The sequence below is a fragment of the Erpetoichthys calabaricus genome, chromosome 1 (assembly GCF_900747795.2).
Source record: "Erpetoichthys calabaricus chromosome 1, fErpCal1.3, whole genome shotgun sequence".
In the NCBI taxonomy this organism is placed as follows: domain Eukaryota; kingdom Metazoa; phylum Chordata; class Cladistia; order Polypteriformes; family Polypteridae; genus Erpetoichthys; species Erpetoichthys calabaricus.
The window spans coordinates 117,443,198-117,455,896 of NC_041394.2; the positions used below are offsets into that span (position 1 = coordinate 117,443,198).

Below are 12,699 nucleotides of genomic sequence, written 5' to 3' on the forward strand. Positions count from 1 at the left end.
CCGGTTTCCTCCCACAGTCCAAAGACATGCAGGTTAGGTGGATTGGTGATTCTACATTGGCCCTAGTGTGTGCTTGGTGTGTGGGTGTGTTTGTGTGTGTCCTGCGGTGGGTTGGCACCCTGCCCAGGATTGTTTCCTGCCTTGTGCCCTGTGTTGGCTGGGATTGGCTCCAGCAGACCCCCGTGACCCTGTGTTCGGATTCAGCGGGTTGGACAATGGATGGATGGATGAATTAACATCTAAGTGAGTTTACTCAAGACAAGTTAACTTGAAAAAAGCAAAACAGGGTTTTCCTGCAAAATGCTCAATATGATATTTAATCTCATGAAGGGAAAATATGAGAGATGGTCCCTCAAAATAAGATATTTATACTTGCTAAGATATCAATTTATACACTGAACACCTATACAGGATTTTATGAGTTTTCATCTATACCAAACAAACAACTAATTTTTTTCCTATAAAAATAAACTTTTTTTCTGGGAACACAGTTTTGCCACTTAATGAACACAAGTTTCCAAAATTAAATTCACCTTGTGGATTTATTATGTTATTTTTATTATGTAATAGTTGAAAAAGACACAATAATTAAAATGTATTCTAATTGTTTTACTTATTATTTACTTATTATAAAAATAAGCAATTAAGCACTTCTCACGTAGTTAAATAATTTCACCATCATTAGAGTTCAGTCAGAGTATTTGTCAGATTGTTGGGTTATGTCTGCTTATTAATAGGTTAAAACCAACTAGAGCGCAAATGGTGAAAATAACTTTTAACTATTTCCTGCCTTGTGCCCAATACTTGTTGAGATAGGCTCCAGATTCCTCACAACCCTGCTCTGAATAAGCAGGTTTAGAAGATGGATAGATGGATGAAAGAACTGTACATAACCATAACCTTATTTATGGGAAAAGTGGTATTAAACATTAAATGTATTCCTGCTTGTGAAGTACTTTACTAGCAGAAGAAACAAAACCATATAGAGTGAATAAGAAAATAATTACCTTAAAAGGCCGTGGAAGATCTGGATTCTGATATCGATGGATCATAAGGCCCATAGTAGTCAGGCCAATAAACAGCCAACGAGGAAAACTGTAAAAATGCATCAGTCCAAAGAGTTCACCAACCAAGATCATGAAGACCATGATAGGGTACTGTGAGGAAGTGAGTAAGACCATTAATCCTGCATATAGCACATCTTTTATTACATAAAACAGGGCATGGTTGAAAAAAAATGAATGTAATGGTGATTTTTGATAAGGTAAAGAGAAAATAAGTTCTTGACTTAGAACTAAAATTATCTCTGTAGCCACAAAGGAAAATGTGAGCTAAATTGAGCACAGCTACTTTAACTGAGATACTTCAATAGTTAAATAGAAATATCTGTTCTTTAGGAAGCGGGCTGATCATACTGTATATTATATTTGCTGTAATTAGTGAGCAGTGGAAATGGCCACCAATATGATAAAACAGTCAGCTGTTACCAATACAAGCACTGCTGGCAGAGGTGTGTGCCTTCGAACGTGAATCATAGCAAAGAGAATAGGCCACTGTCCTTCTCTGGAGCCAGAAAAAAGCATCCTGCATAATGAAATTAGTAAAGAGTAGAAATAAGAACATGATTAAGACAAAAAAAGAAAAAGACATCAACAAAACTATAAGTGTGAGATAGACAAAAAAATCCTAAATATAAACAGTAGAGATAAAATTAATACAGCCACAAGTCTTAATATATACTGAATAATTTTGATACATTTTAAAAAGCAAAAAGGGTGCTGGTATCCCATTGTCTTTAGGAATACAGTGTCTACACAGAGATCTTTTTACACAGTTTTTAATTTGACCTATTATATAAAATATATCAACATAAAATCATTATCTTGGTGTCCGCTGTTTACAGACCCTCCAAACTCAGCAGTCATACACAACACGTAACACAAAAAGGAATGAGAATCTGGTGTCAGTGCTCATTATTTTAGCATATGATTTGGGGCATAAGAAATTTGACAAGCCACTGAGTCACTGAGGTTCATTTGGTTGCCTAATGGCTAAGATGCCGTCATATCTCCAGATACATTCTAAAACTTGCTAAACAGTTCTCATTTACAATTTGGGAATCCCATATTGGACAGGGCACTTTTTCGTTGGAGCCTCATCCATGCACACACCAACAGAAAGTGAATTTTGAATCTTTAATTAACTTAACATTAAGTCACTGGCATGTGAGACCACCATCATATAGGAAGAAAACCAACACAGATATGGTGCAGAACATACAGACTCCACATGTTACATTGACTGGGCATGTCATTCAAACACAGCACGCTGGATCCATGAGTAAAAGGGAGGGCATCAGATGAAGCAAGGACTTTTAAGTCAATATACCTATTTTGTATATCTGAATTCAGATTTGATCAATTTAGATGAGAAACTCATAACTACTAGATGATATGGGACACAGGTTTCCCAAAAATAGTGGTAATTATTGTGATTGGCAGGTATTAGGCTTTTCCTTTTGTTTCATTTTTCATGGTCCTGTCTTAGAAAGTGGTGTCATTTATACATTAACCAAGGTTCTTCAATAGTGGAAGGGAGACAATGGAAAAACTGGCGACAGAGCCAAGTCTTTCATATCTATTAGTACATTGAAAGAGGGCAGAAATTATAGGATCTCAAAGATTAAAAGCTCATAATTCTATGTACGGCATATTTCTATGTACTGCATACACTGAATAACATTTTCTATTTTATTTGATATTAAACTTAGTGTGATATATATATATATAGGAATTTGAGTCTTTGCACTATATTTACAGTAAACCATACTTAAACAAATTCTGATCATGGAACTAGATAAACACAAATGGCTAAAGTTAGAAGGACAGCTACCTTAGGAAGATGCAAGACATTAAATATATTTTGACCAAAAGAGTTCAATGGTGACAGATTATCTGGTTAAACATATGGTAATTAGGTGAGTACTATTATATAGAAGTATGATGAAGATTAGGCCTTTCCATTCCAAAAGACACTAGTAAAGGAGGGGCTCCACTTGTCTCAATAAAGCATTAGTTGTCTTCTCTAAACGAGCATTTAAAAACCAGAGAATCAAAGCTTTTGTTTGATTTACAGAGTTACCTTACCTACATGCAGATAATTTCATGCTACTCTCCTTTTTTTGTTTACAAGACTAAAACTATTCTTTTGCAGTTGTTCACTTTAACTTTTAGCAAACCTGTACACCATTAAGGACAAATTTGTAGAATTGTACACACATCTTCATCAGTTTCATAACCTATTAAATCCTATTCAAAGTCACGGAAATAATATGCCTTCAGTTGAATGCTGTGGAATTATCTTACCCCTTTGTACCTATAAAATGTTCAGTTTCATAGAGGTACAATCTAAGCAACAATGGTGAATTTAATTACACATTATTATTATATGCTAAATTTACCCCAGGTTATACATATGAATGTCATTTTTGCAAATACTTCTTTAGGTACTCAGCTCTTTTTATTTGTACAGCCCTTCCAGAAATGCTATCTTACATTACATCCCTACTCCATCTAGTAAAAAGTGATGGTTTGAAAAAAAATATTTTTACCTTGGACTAGCAAAGCAGCCTCCCATCAAAGATCCCAAACAGGATGCAGCAACAAGGGTGGGAATGACAGAGGAGAAGCCTTGGAGTGCCCTGTCAGCAAAGGTCTGAAAAAGATTACATGAGGAAAGAGCTAAAGCAATGGAAATGTGTCAAATACTATAGTGCGGCTGTTCCATATCTACAGAATCCTGAGCTCAAAGCTGGCCTTGCCACTGTCTTATGTGAAGTTTGCATGTCCTGCTAGCAGCAGACTGGGTTCTTCTGTAGGTACTCTGTTCTTCCTCAAACATCTCAGTAAGATATGGTTTAGGTTAATTGTTAAAAATTCACCAAATTTCTGGCCTTTGAAACCCTTGTGCAACAAAAGTTGATTTCTGTCTTTAATCCATCATTGTCAGAATAAACACAGAGACCCCACTGCTATCTACACATTCCCTGTCCTTGAACTGTAACTTGTTTCACATATTGGTCTGAAACTTTGTAGGGATTCTGCACCTACTAAAGTTTATTGTAAAGATCCTCTCTCTCCACTTAACAACTCGTTTGTACCTTAATTGTTGGCAAACAACAAATCTACAAAGGATGTTGCAAACCAACACTGATCCGACTGCCAGACCAGGACAGAGCACTCTTATGAGCGCACTCACACTCAGTCTTACCAGGCCAGTTTAGAGTAAACAGTAAATCTGAAATGTGAGAAGAGGAGGAGAGAAAAAAACACACAAATACAGGGTGGAAACTGCTTGTGATAGCCAGGCACTGACAATGTTGACATTCACATCCTGACTTCTGAAGTTGTGATGTGGCTGTGCTAATCACCACCATATACTGTGCCATCATACAGACATTTTAGAGACCTTCTAATTAAAAAATATTTATTATATATTCATTCTTATTTATTAAAAAGTGTATCCACAAACCACAGCCACAGCATTCGATTCCAGAACATCTGAGATGTCATCAATGTGTAATAAGAAATGTTTGTCAGAAGATAAGCAACTATCACTGTTAGCATGGACAGTATGATCGACAAAGGGATGTTTCTGGAAAAAAAAACACACACACAAATAATCAACCAAATGTTAGTATTCAATATGACTGGAGTGATAAAAGGATACGATATTTGCAGATGGTATAATGATTTGCCATCAGAAGGAGTACAAACTCTGTCTAAAGCACACGTCGTGTGCAAAACAAAAAAAAAGCTTAAATATTTGATTAAAAAACAATTAACCAATACATCATTAAATTCAAATACCAAAATAAATAAATAAGTACAAACAGTCCAAAAAGAAAAAAAATAATTCAAATTCCACACAGACAAACAATAAAATAAATTCCTTAATAAGGACCTCATTTAAACAATGTGAAATTTCACAATCAAGAGAAGGGAAAGCAAGCAGTCAAGAAGACTTCTTTCAAAATCAAAGGAAAATGATCAACAGACCACCACCAAAACCTAAATAGCTAACACAAGCTAGGGTTCCACCCCTGGCTCCAGTTTAAAGTGCTTCTTTTTGTTTTCTTTGTGTTATTTTCATTATAGTGCATTGTTTTCCAGTATGTGTTTTAATATTGCTCTGTTAATTCAATATTTGCCTAATTATGTAATGCTGTTAATTTTACTCGATTTAGTTATTATGTAGTATCAATGTGTGTCTCAATAAACTGAGTAAGGAGTGTCTGGGCTTGCAAGTGTCCTGGATAAAAAGCAAAATTCAGGCCTTTAATGACCTCTTAGGGACAGCTATTGGCAGTGTGTCTGTCTGTGGAGAGAGTGTGGACCTCGTTGAGAGGTTTACTTACCTCATTTATCTCTCTGGTGACTCCTTCTATGAAGTCAGTAGATGGATTGGGAGAGCATGGGGGGGTCACGAGGTTGCTGGAAAGGGGTGTGTGGCACACCTGATATCTCTGCAAAAGAATGAAGGTCCAAGTCCTTAGAGTCCTTGTTGTGAGACATGGATGTTATCCAGTGACCTGAGACGAAGATTCCTTCGGTACTGTGTCTCTTCGGAGAATCCTTGGGTAAGACTGGCTTGACTTTGTGTCGAATGAGTGATTGCCCACAGAGTCCCAAATGAGGGACATTGCCTGCATTGTGAGAGAGTGTCAGTAACAGCACTACAGCCATGTGGTGCGATTCCCCGAGGGTGATCTTGCTCAAAAGATCCTCATTGTTGAGGACTCGAGCGGCTGGACCAGGCCAAGGGGACACCCACGTAACACCTTGCTGTGGCAGATAGATTGGTCATTTCTGCAGGGTGGGATTATACCAGGTGTCTGCCTGAGGGGTTGCCAACCAGGATCCCAAGCTGTTTTGTTATGTAGTGGGTGCAGCAACATGCAGTACCAGTGCATGCACCACAACATAACATGACCTGAATGTGTGTTTTGTGGTGTTCTTATGTTCTTTGCATTTTGTTGGTGGTTCTTCAAGAGGCGGGACCATCTATCAATTGTTGTTATTGACAACCCCCAGCCCTGTAAAAGGAATCTGTGAACTGAAGTGTTAGTGGTTCATTTTGAATGCACTGTGGTGTTTGGTGGAATTATAAATATTGTGCACTTTATGAGCTATGATTTTTTTGGTTTGGTTTTTTACTTTTTGTGTCTCTGAATTAAGGATACTCTTTTGTACTGTGGTTACCTGGATTGTCTTTAGCAAACTCTTTTTTCTCATTAAAGCATTTTGTGTATTTTGCTCCTGTTGCTAATAAACATCTTCTTTTATAAAGTTTACTTGAAGTAGAGTTAGAGTTTTCATGGTCCTCCCTCTGGTTAGAGATACTTTAAGTTGTATAAAGGCTTTCAGAACCTGACTTTCCTTCTGAGGTCGTGTCAGACCTGAAGTATCCTGTTTCCTTGTGCCCAGACTTGCCTTAGGGTGAGATTTGTTATGTGGACTGTTTTGGAGGTCTACCCCGTTGTTGTTCAGTACTCCCAGAGAAATAATAACAAATAATTCATCATTGTTCTTATTTAGAAATAAAAGGAATAAATATGAATACTTCCTTATTGAAAACTTCTGAAAACACAAAATACAGAAAAATTATATAGAGCTGAGGAAAAAAAATGTTAAGGAAAAATGTTTATTTAACTAATCATGTAAGTGTTTAAATTTCATGACAGCATGAGAACATGAGAAAACCCAAACACCCCCTCCTATGAAGCAGTGCTAAGATCAATAGGAGAATCTGCAGAATACCCCTACTCACAAGGCAGCATTCAGATTAATGGGGGGATTGAAAAGAGTAAGAAGTTACTTGTGGCTTTATTTGGTTGAATAAAAGTGGTAAAGTTTTGCATGTTAAGAGTCAGGTGATGTGATGCAATATATGAGGTAATGGTAATAGTAAAATATAAAAGTGAGACATTTATGCATGATCTATGTGTCAGAGGGGGACATTTTTTTTGTACACTGGGTGGTTCCATTTCTCTCTTAGGCAAAGGAACATGTAAATATTGCATTTAAAACACAGCAGATGAAGAGGCACCGCTTTGAAGTTCAAAATTGTGATAAAAGAACTGCTCCTTCCCTGGAAAATGTTTGTATTTACCTGATTTGGAAATTAACATGTCTGAGAATTTTTTGGTTTCTAATCAGCATATGTGTACTCATTGATAGTTGGTAACAATACATTTTGTTAACTTGTGTTTACACTATTTGTTAAACCCAGGAATTTGGATGTGCCATTGTTTAATCCATTGTTCTGTTGATCTAGGCAGGGACTGAAGGAGATTTAAACTTCTGGGCAGGGGAAGGCGGGGTGAGGGACAAACCACTGAGAACGCTGCCAAGACACTCGCACCGAGCACAGGGGCTCGCAGGTAGACTCGGGTGTGTGGCTTTTACAACGTGAGGCACAAGGACGGCAACACTTACCTCCAGCAAGAGAAGGAAGCCACATGAATGGACCGAGCAAAGATGGTGGACGAGAAGTGAGGTGTGCTTAGGTCCAGGGCCGGATTTTCCTATAGGCTAACTAAGCTTCAGCCTAGGGCCTCAAGATCAAGAGGGGCCTACATTCAAATTGTTAGCAAAATTAAAATTACACTATTCTAAAAACAGTGAACACTAAAACACTGAACCGAAAATAAGGAGAAATTCCACGCATATGACTAATAAACATACATAAAAATGTATTGGTTAAGATCAACGTGTATTACGTATTTTATTATCTCTCATGTAATTTACAAACTTAAAAATGGAAGGTGAAAGGGCCTCATAAGTGGAATAGCCTAGGGCCTCTTTTCATATAAATCCGGCCCTGCTTAGGTCACAACAACACAAGAAGCCCAGAGTTCTTATTGTCAATGATTTGACAAAACTTCTGTTGGGAAACGAGCGTCTGGTGAACAGAGTACATCCTTGGACAGTTAGACAATTAATTGTTGGGGTAACACAGTGTGCAAACTGGACTCTGTACCACTAAAAGTTGTATTCTCCAATTCTTGTTTTTAACAGACTTTTAGAGTGGGCTGTGTGCTTTCCTTTTAAAAAAAGCAATTTTGTTGCTGATATTTTTATATTTTGTTATGTTTCTTTATCTTTTTAATGTACTTTATATAGTCTTGTGTAATAGAAGTTAGTGTTGCTTTTCCTGAAACCTTTGTGCTATTATCGGTAAATTTCAAGAGTTCCCAGTCTCTTAACAAAACTGGGTGGTGTAGTCAGATATTTTAACTGTATCTAGATTAGATTACCTGTAAGTGTGACCAGACACCTGTCACATGTGTAAACAAAAATACATTCTGCATCCTCCTCTGGGCTCTGTGACTGCCCCCTTTGAAGATAGTGGAATTTTTTTTCCACAAGAAAAGCACACTGGCTTGAAAGTGGAAAAGTGATTAATAAAGATAAGTTGATTTAAATTTAATTAATGGGGACTGTAATATAATGACAGAAACAAAGTGCTGAAGAGAAAACAAAAGTACTATGAACTGTCAAAAATGGGATGGGAATTTTAAAAATCCTTTCTACATTAATGAAATTTTTACTTACTTAATTAAAAGTTAATTAAATAAAGAGTTCAACAGACCAAATCCAAAAATGTGAAAATAAAGTGAGAAAACAAAAAATAGAAAATTACAGGAACAAAAGCCAAAATCAAAATGCAAGACTAAGAAAATAGTGTTAAAAAAAATAACTGAATACACCATTAAAAAGAAGGGATAGGTTGATTTATATGAATGTATCAACACCATTTTGATTATTTGAACAGCAGATGTTTTAAATGTGTATTTCCAATGCCCATATCATTAAATAGGTAAGTTTCCTTGTGCTATTTTATCACTAACACTCTTACAGTCAGAAAAGTAATTTGTCAGTTTCTCAGACAGGGCTTTCCTTTGGCTCAGTTGGCAAAAGTGTTGGCCTTTTGCATTTTGCATGGAGTGCAGATCCAAGTTTGCCCCCCTGAAGTCCCTTCGGTGTGATCTGTAAAAGGAACACTTTACAAGTGAAGAGAATCTGAGTAGATAGCATTTATTTATAAGCTAAGTTGACAAACAATTTTAAAGGATACTATTTACACCATAAATGTTTTTCTGTTGCTTCCTATCATTTATTATCCTTGCTATTATCGTTAATATTAAGAAAATGTTACCTTAAGTAAAGGAATATCTAACTGAAGATTTCAAAGATTTTTATGGCTAAAAAATAACAAAAGTTTATACTAAGCTTATCAGATCGAATTTGTGCTTCCTTTGTGCAACATGATTGTTTGTGGTTAGGGGAATCAGTAAATGTATTAGTGAGTTTGATTGTGCTTATGTATCTGGAAGATATATTAGGCATACAGAGAGGAGAACTACACTTTTTATTTAAGAAAATTAAGTATTGTACTGTGCTGAGGTTAAGATGACTTCTTTTTTTGCCAATCACCTCTTTGAAATATGTGTTCACAAAGAAAACGAAATCTAAGCAAGTGGAAAAGTATTTATATAATGACATTAACTCTTGTTTTCCTTATTGTAAAAATGATTGACTTTTCAAATTTGCCTTTACGATTATTTAGCCTGCTTTAAGAAATCTTGTCAAGCCATTTTGCTTACCTCATTGGCAGATTTGTTAGATTAAAATAAAAGCAAAACATCTACTATTTAAAGTTTTTTCATCTAATTTTTGCATATGCATTTTTTGCAGTGTGAATGTTGCTGGCAAAGTCAGATACTTTTTAAAAGTTGGTACAGATGTGTTTACCCAGTTGCTCTTTGTTGGCATAACTCAAGCAAATCTTCATGTTGACCCATGTATGAATCAGTGAATTATATTTTCAGCACCATAATGGTATCTGCAGTGGGACTGCTCACCTTAAGCGTCTTACTAATACAGAAGTTTGTAGAAGATACTGCTACTGCTAATAATAATGGTGATGGGGCTGAAGCTGATGTTGATAGCTGTGGTACTGTTTAAGCAATGTTTCTATTTAATTAAACAGAAAAATGTATACATATTTTGCTTTACATTTAACTGTAGATATTAAAACCTATAATATTAATAATTAATATTTACTACCAGATGCCATGCCTATTGTGTGGTGATGACTGTGCCAGGTACGCATATCTGATGTATTTGGGACTGCCAGACCCAAGAGATTTCATTCTTGAGTTCAACAACATATGCAGGCCATCGTTAGGATAAATTCAGCATGAGCTGCTACAGTGGGATTGTTATTTCCCTCTGTAAGGGCAGGATGTGCATTATTGCAAATGTACAAGTCGTCTTTCACAAATTATTCATTGTACTTTTGATGGGAATTTTAAATGAAAACAAACACCAGGGAATGAGGTTTTTTTGCATGATTGTTCCATAGCTTCTTTCAAAATTATTTGTGAGCTTAGATTATAAATAAATGCTGCTTAATAGGGTTCTCTTTGGTTAGTTGTTAGCTGAACAAAAGAACAGCACCATCAAAACATGGGACACATTACGCTACTGTGTGTGAGGATGTCTCGTCTTCATAGCAGGGTCACTCCAAATGGCAAATGGCAGTCCCTTTAAAAGAGTCTAAGTTAAGCACCTGGGTCCTGTAATCTAATTAGGGGTCTTGCCTCTGTATCATCAAATACAATAAAACACTTAATAACATAATTAAATTAACAAAAGAAACTAGAAGATTTTTAAAGTTATTGAAAAATCAAGAGAAATAAAGCTAAATCAGGACATGCCAGAAAAAAAAAACTAAAAACAAAATACAAAAGAAACAAACCACAAAATCCTAGGGTGAGACCCACTGCAAACCATAGCAGAACAATTTTACATAAATTTTTAATTTGCCACATATGATCCAATTACAACACTGAGTCATACAAAGTAATTTGGAAGAGTGCATAAAACTGACTAGTACACCAAATGTAGTGATTTGATCATGGAAGCTGTGCTAATCAACTAAAATTAGGCATTGTCATTTATTATTGACTAATTAGGCCACCTTTATTTTTAATTTGTTTTGTACTCATAGGCTCATCACAAATTCCTCCTAAGATCAGTTTGGTTCATAAGAGACAAAATCTACAAATTCTCCATACCTTTTGGGATTGATGATTTCTTCTGTGACAAAATTCAAAACAAACCTATTAAAATAAAACAGAATTCTTTTAGTTTTTTTTAATTCTGGCACAGTGTAATAGTAAGATCAAAGATTGCCTTCAGATCTAAGGTGGTGGACAGACATCCTAAGTCTACCTAAGAAAGCTGCAATTATAACGGCCGACTCACTCTCACTAACCAGCAGCTACACCACGAAGTCCCTTGGCCTGGAAAGCTGAGGATGTTAGAACCGACAAGCCGTACTTCTTCCAAATAAACTTCCCCAATCGACGATCAAAAATAAGCCAAAAAGCAAACAATATGCAAAATAATAAAGTGAGTATATATTAATAAAAAAAAGAAATGAACAAACTCCAAACAATATACATCACTCAACCCCAAAAGTGATTGGCGGAATGTAATAATAAAAAGGTGCAGCAAAAAGTTAATATACAACACAAACCCTCCCTTGACCCCACAATGAACATGAAATCAATGAGACAAACAAAAAACACGAAATGCACATAAAAGTCCAAAGATTAAACAGAAAATGAATAATGTTTGTGAACCTGGTTCACCTGGAAAATGTATCCTACAGTAATTATACGGATGAAAATGATGGCTTGCTGCTCTCCCCAAACAACAAGAAACAGTCTCACCGTGCTTATCCTCGGTACATTAGCGTAGTCCAGAACCCCGGGGTTTTGCTGTGCAAAAGTAAAGTTGTCAGGCGTTGAAAGTGGCAAGTACAAAAAGGTGTAAATGTTCTGGATCGCTGCTATCTCCTGGCTCTGCAATGAATAGGCGGTATGGTAGAATGGGATTTCTTGGTTTTTTTTTCTTGAGGGACCATGGTTCCACGGTGTTATCCTTCCCTCTTTGTTTCCCAGAGGTGCATATTTACATAGACACACAGACCATGTAAACAGGACAATGCTACGAAAGACATGACTCAGCACAAAATACACTTATGATGACATTAATCATGTAGTACTGCTACACAGTTAGTCCTGAATGCAGTAGCAAGAATCCTAGTTGATAAAGGAAAATCTGAGCACATCTCATCAGTTTTAGCATTGTTATATTGGTTACTTGTGTCTTTTCAAATTGACTTTAAACTACTACTAATGGTTTATAATGCTTTAAATAATTTAATAATAATTTTGCTTCTTTCTATATTTTGGAGTGGGGAAAGGATCCTTCACTTCAGAAAAGGAGAGTACAGCAGCCATGCATAGAATAAACTCTAGCTTCAGATGTACAACGCATTCAATCGTTCAACTTAAAATCTTCTAGTTTATCACATTTATCTCATTTAAATTGTCCAAAATGTATCCAGGCCAAGATTCAACCTGTGAACATCTCACTGGAGCACATGTTTTGGAAGCACACCAATTTAACATCATTCTGGACAAAAATCTTGGAATGCCCATCAGACGGCCTTGGTGTCACAATCACTCCTTACCCACTAAAAGCTGTGTTTAGTTTACTTTCAGATGGGCGTAAAGTGCAGCAGGACAAATTGATTGCAATTGCCTTTACTTCACTACTAGCA

The 12,699-nt window shown here is 36.2% G+C and overlaps 1 protein-coding gene across 1 annotated transcript in view; it reads right to left on the reverse strand.

Annotated features, from left to right (window-relative positions):
* Nucleotides 1-12,699, reverse strand: part of LOC114644348 (cystine/glutamate transporter-like) — a 621,881-nt gene that overhangs the window by 572,900 nt on the left and 36,282 nt on the right. Inside the window, 6 exon segments of the mRNA XM_051924039.1 lie at nucleotides 1,008-1,157; nucleotides 1,488-1,584; nucleotides 3,611-3,714; nucleotides 4,531-4,562; nucleotides 4,565-4,653; nucleotides 11,144-11,188. Coding sequence (XP_051779999.1) covers nucleotides 1,008-1,157; nucleotides 1,488-1,584; nucleotides 3,611-3,714; nucleotides 4,531-4,562; nucleotides 4,565-4,653; nucleotides 11,144-11,188 — 517 coding nt within the window.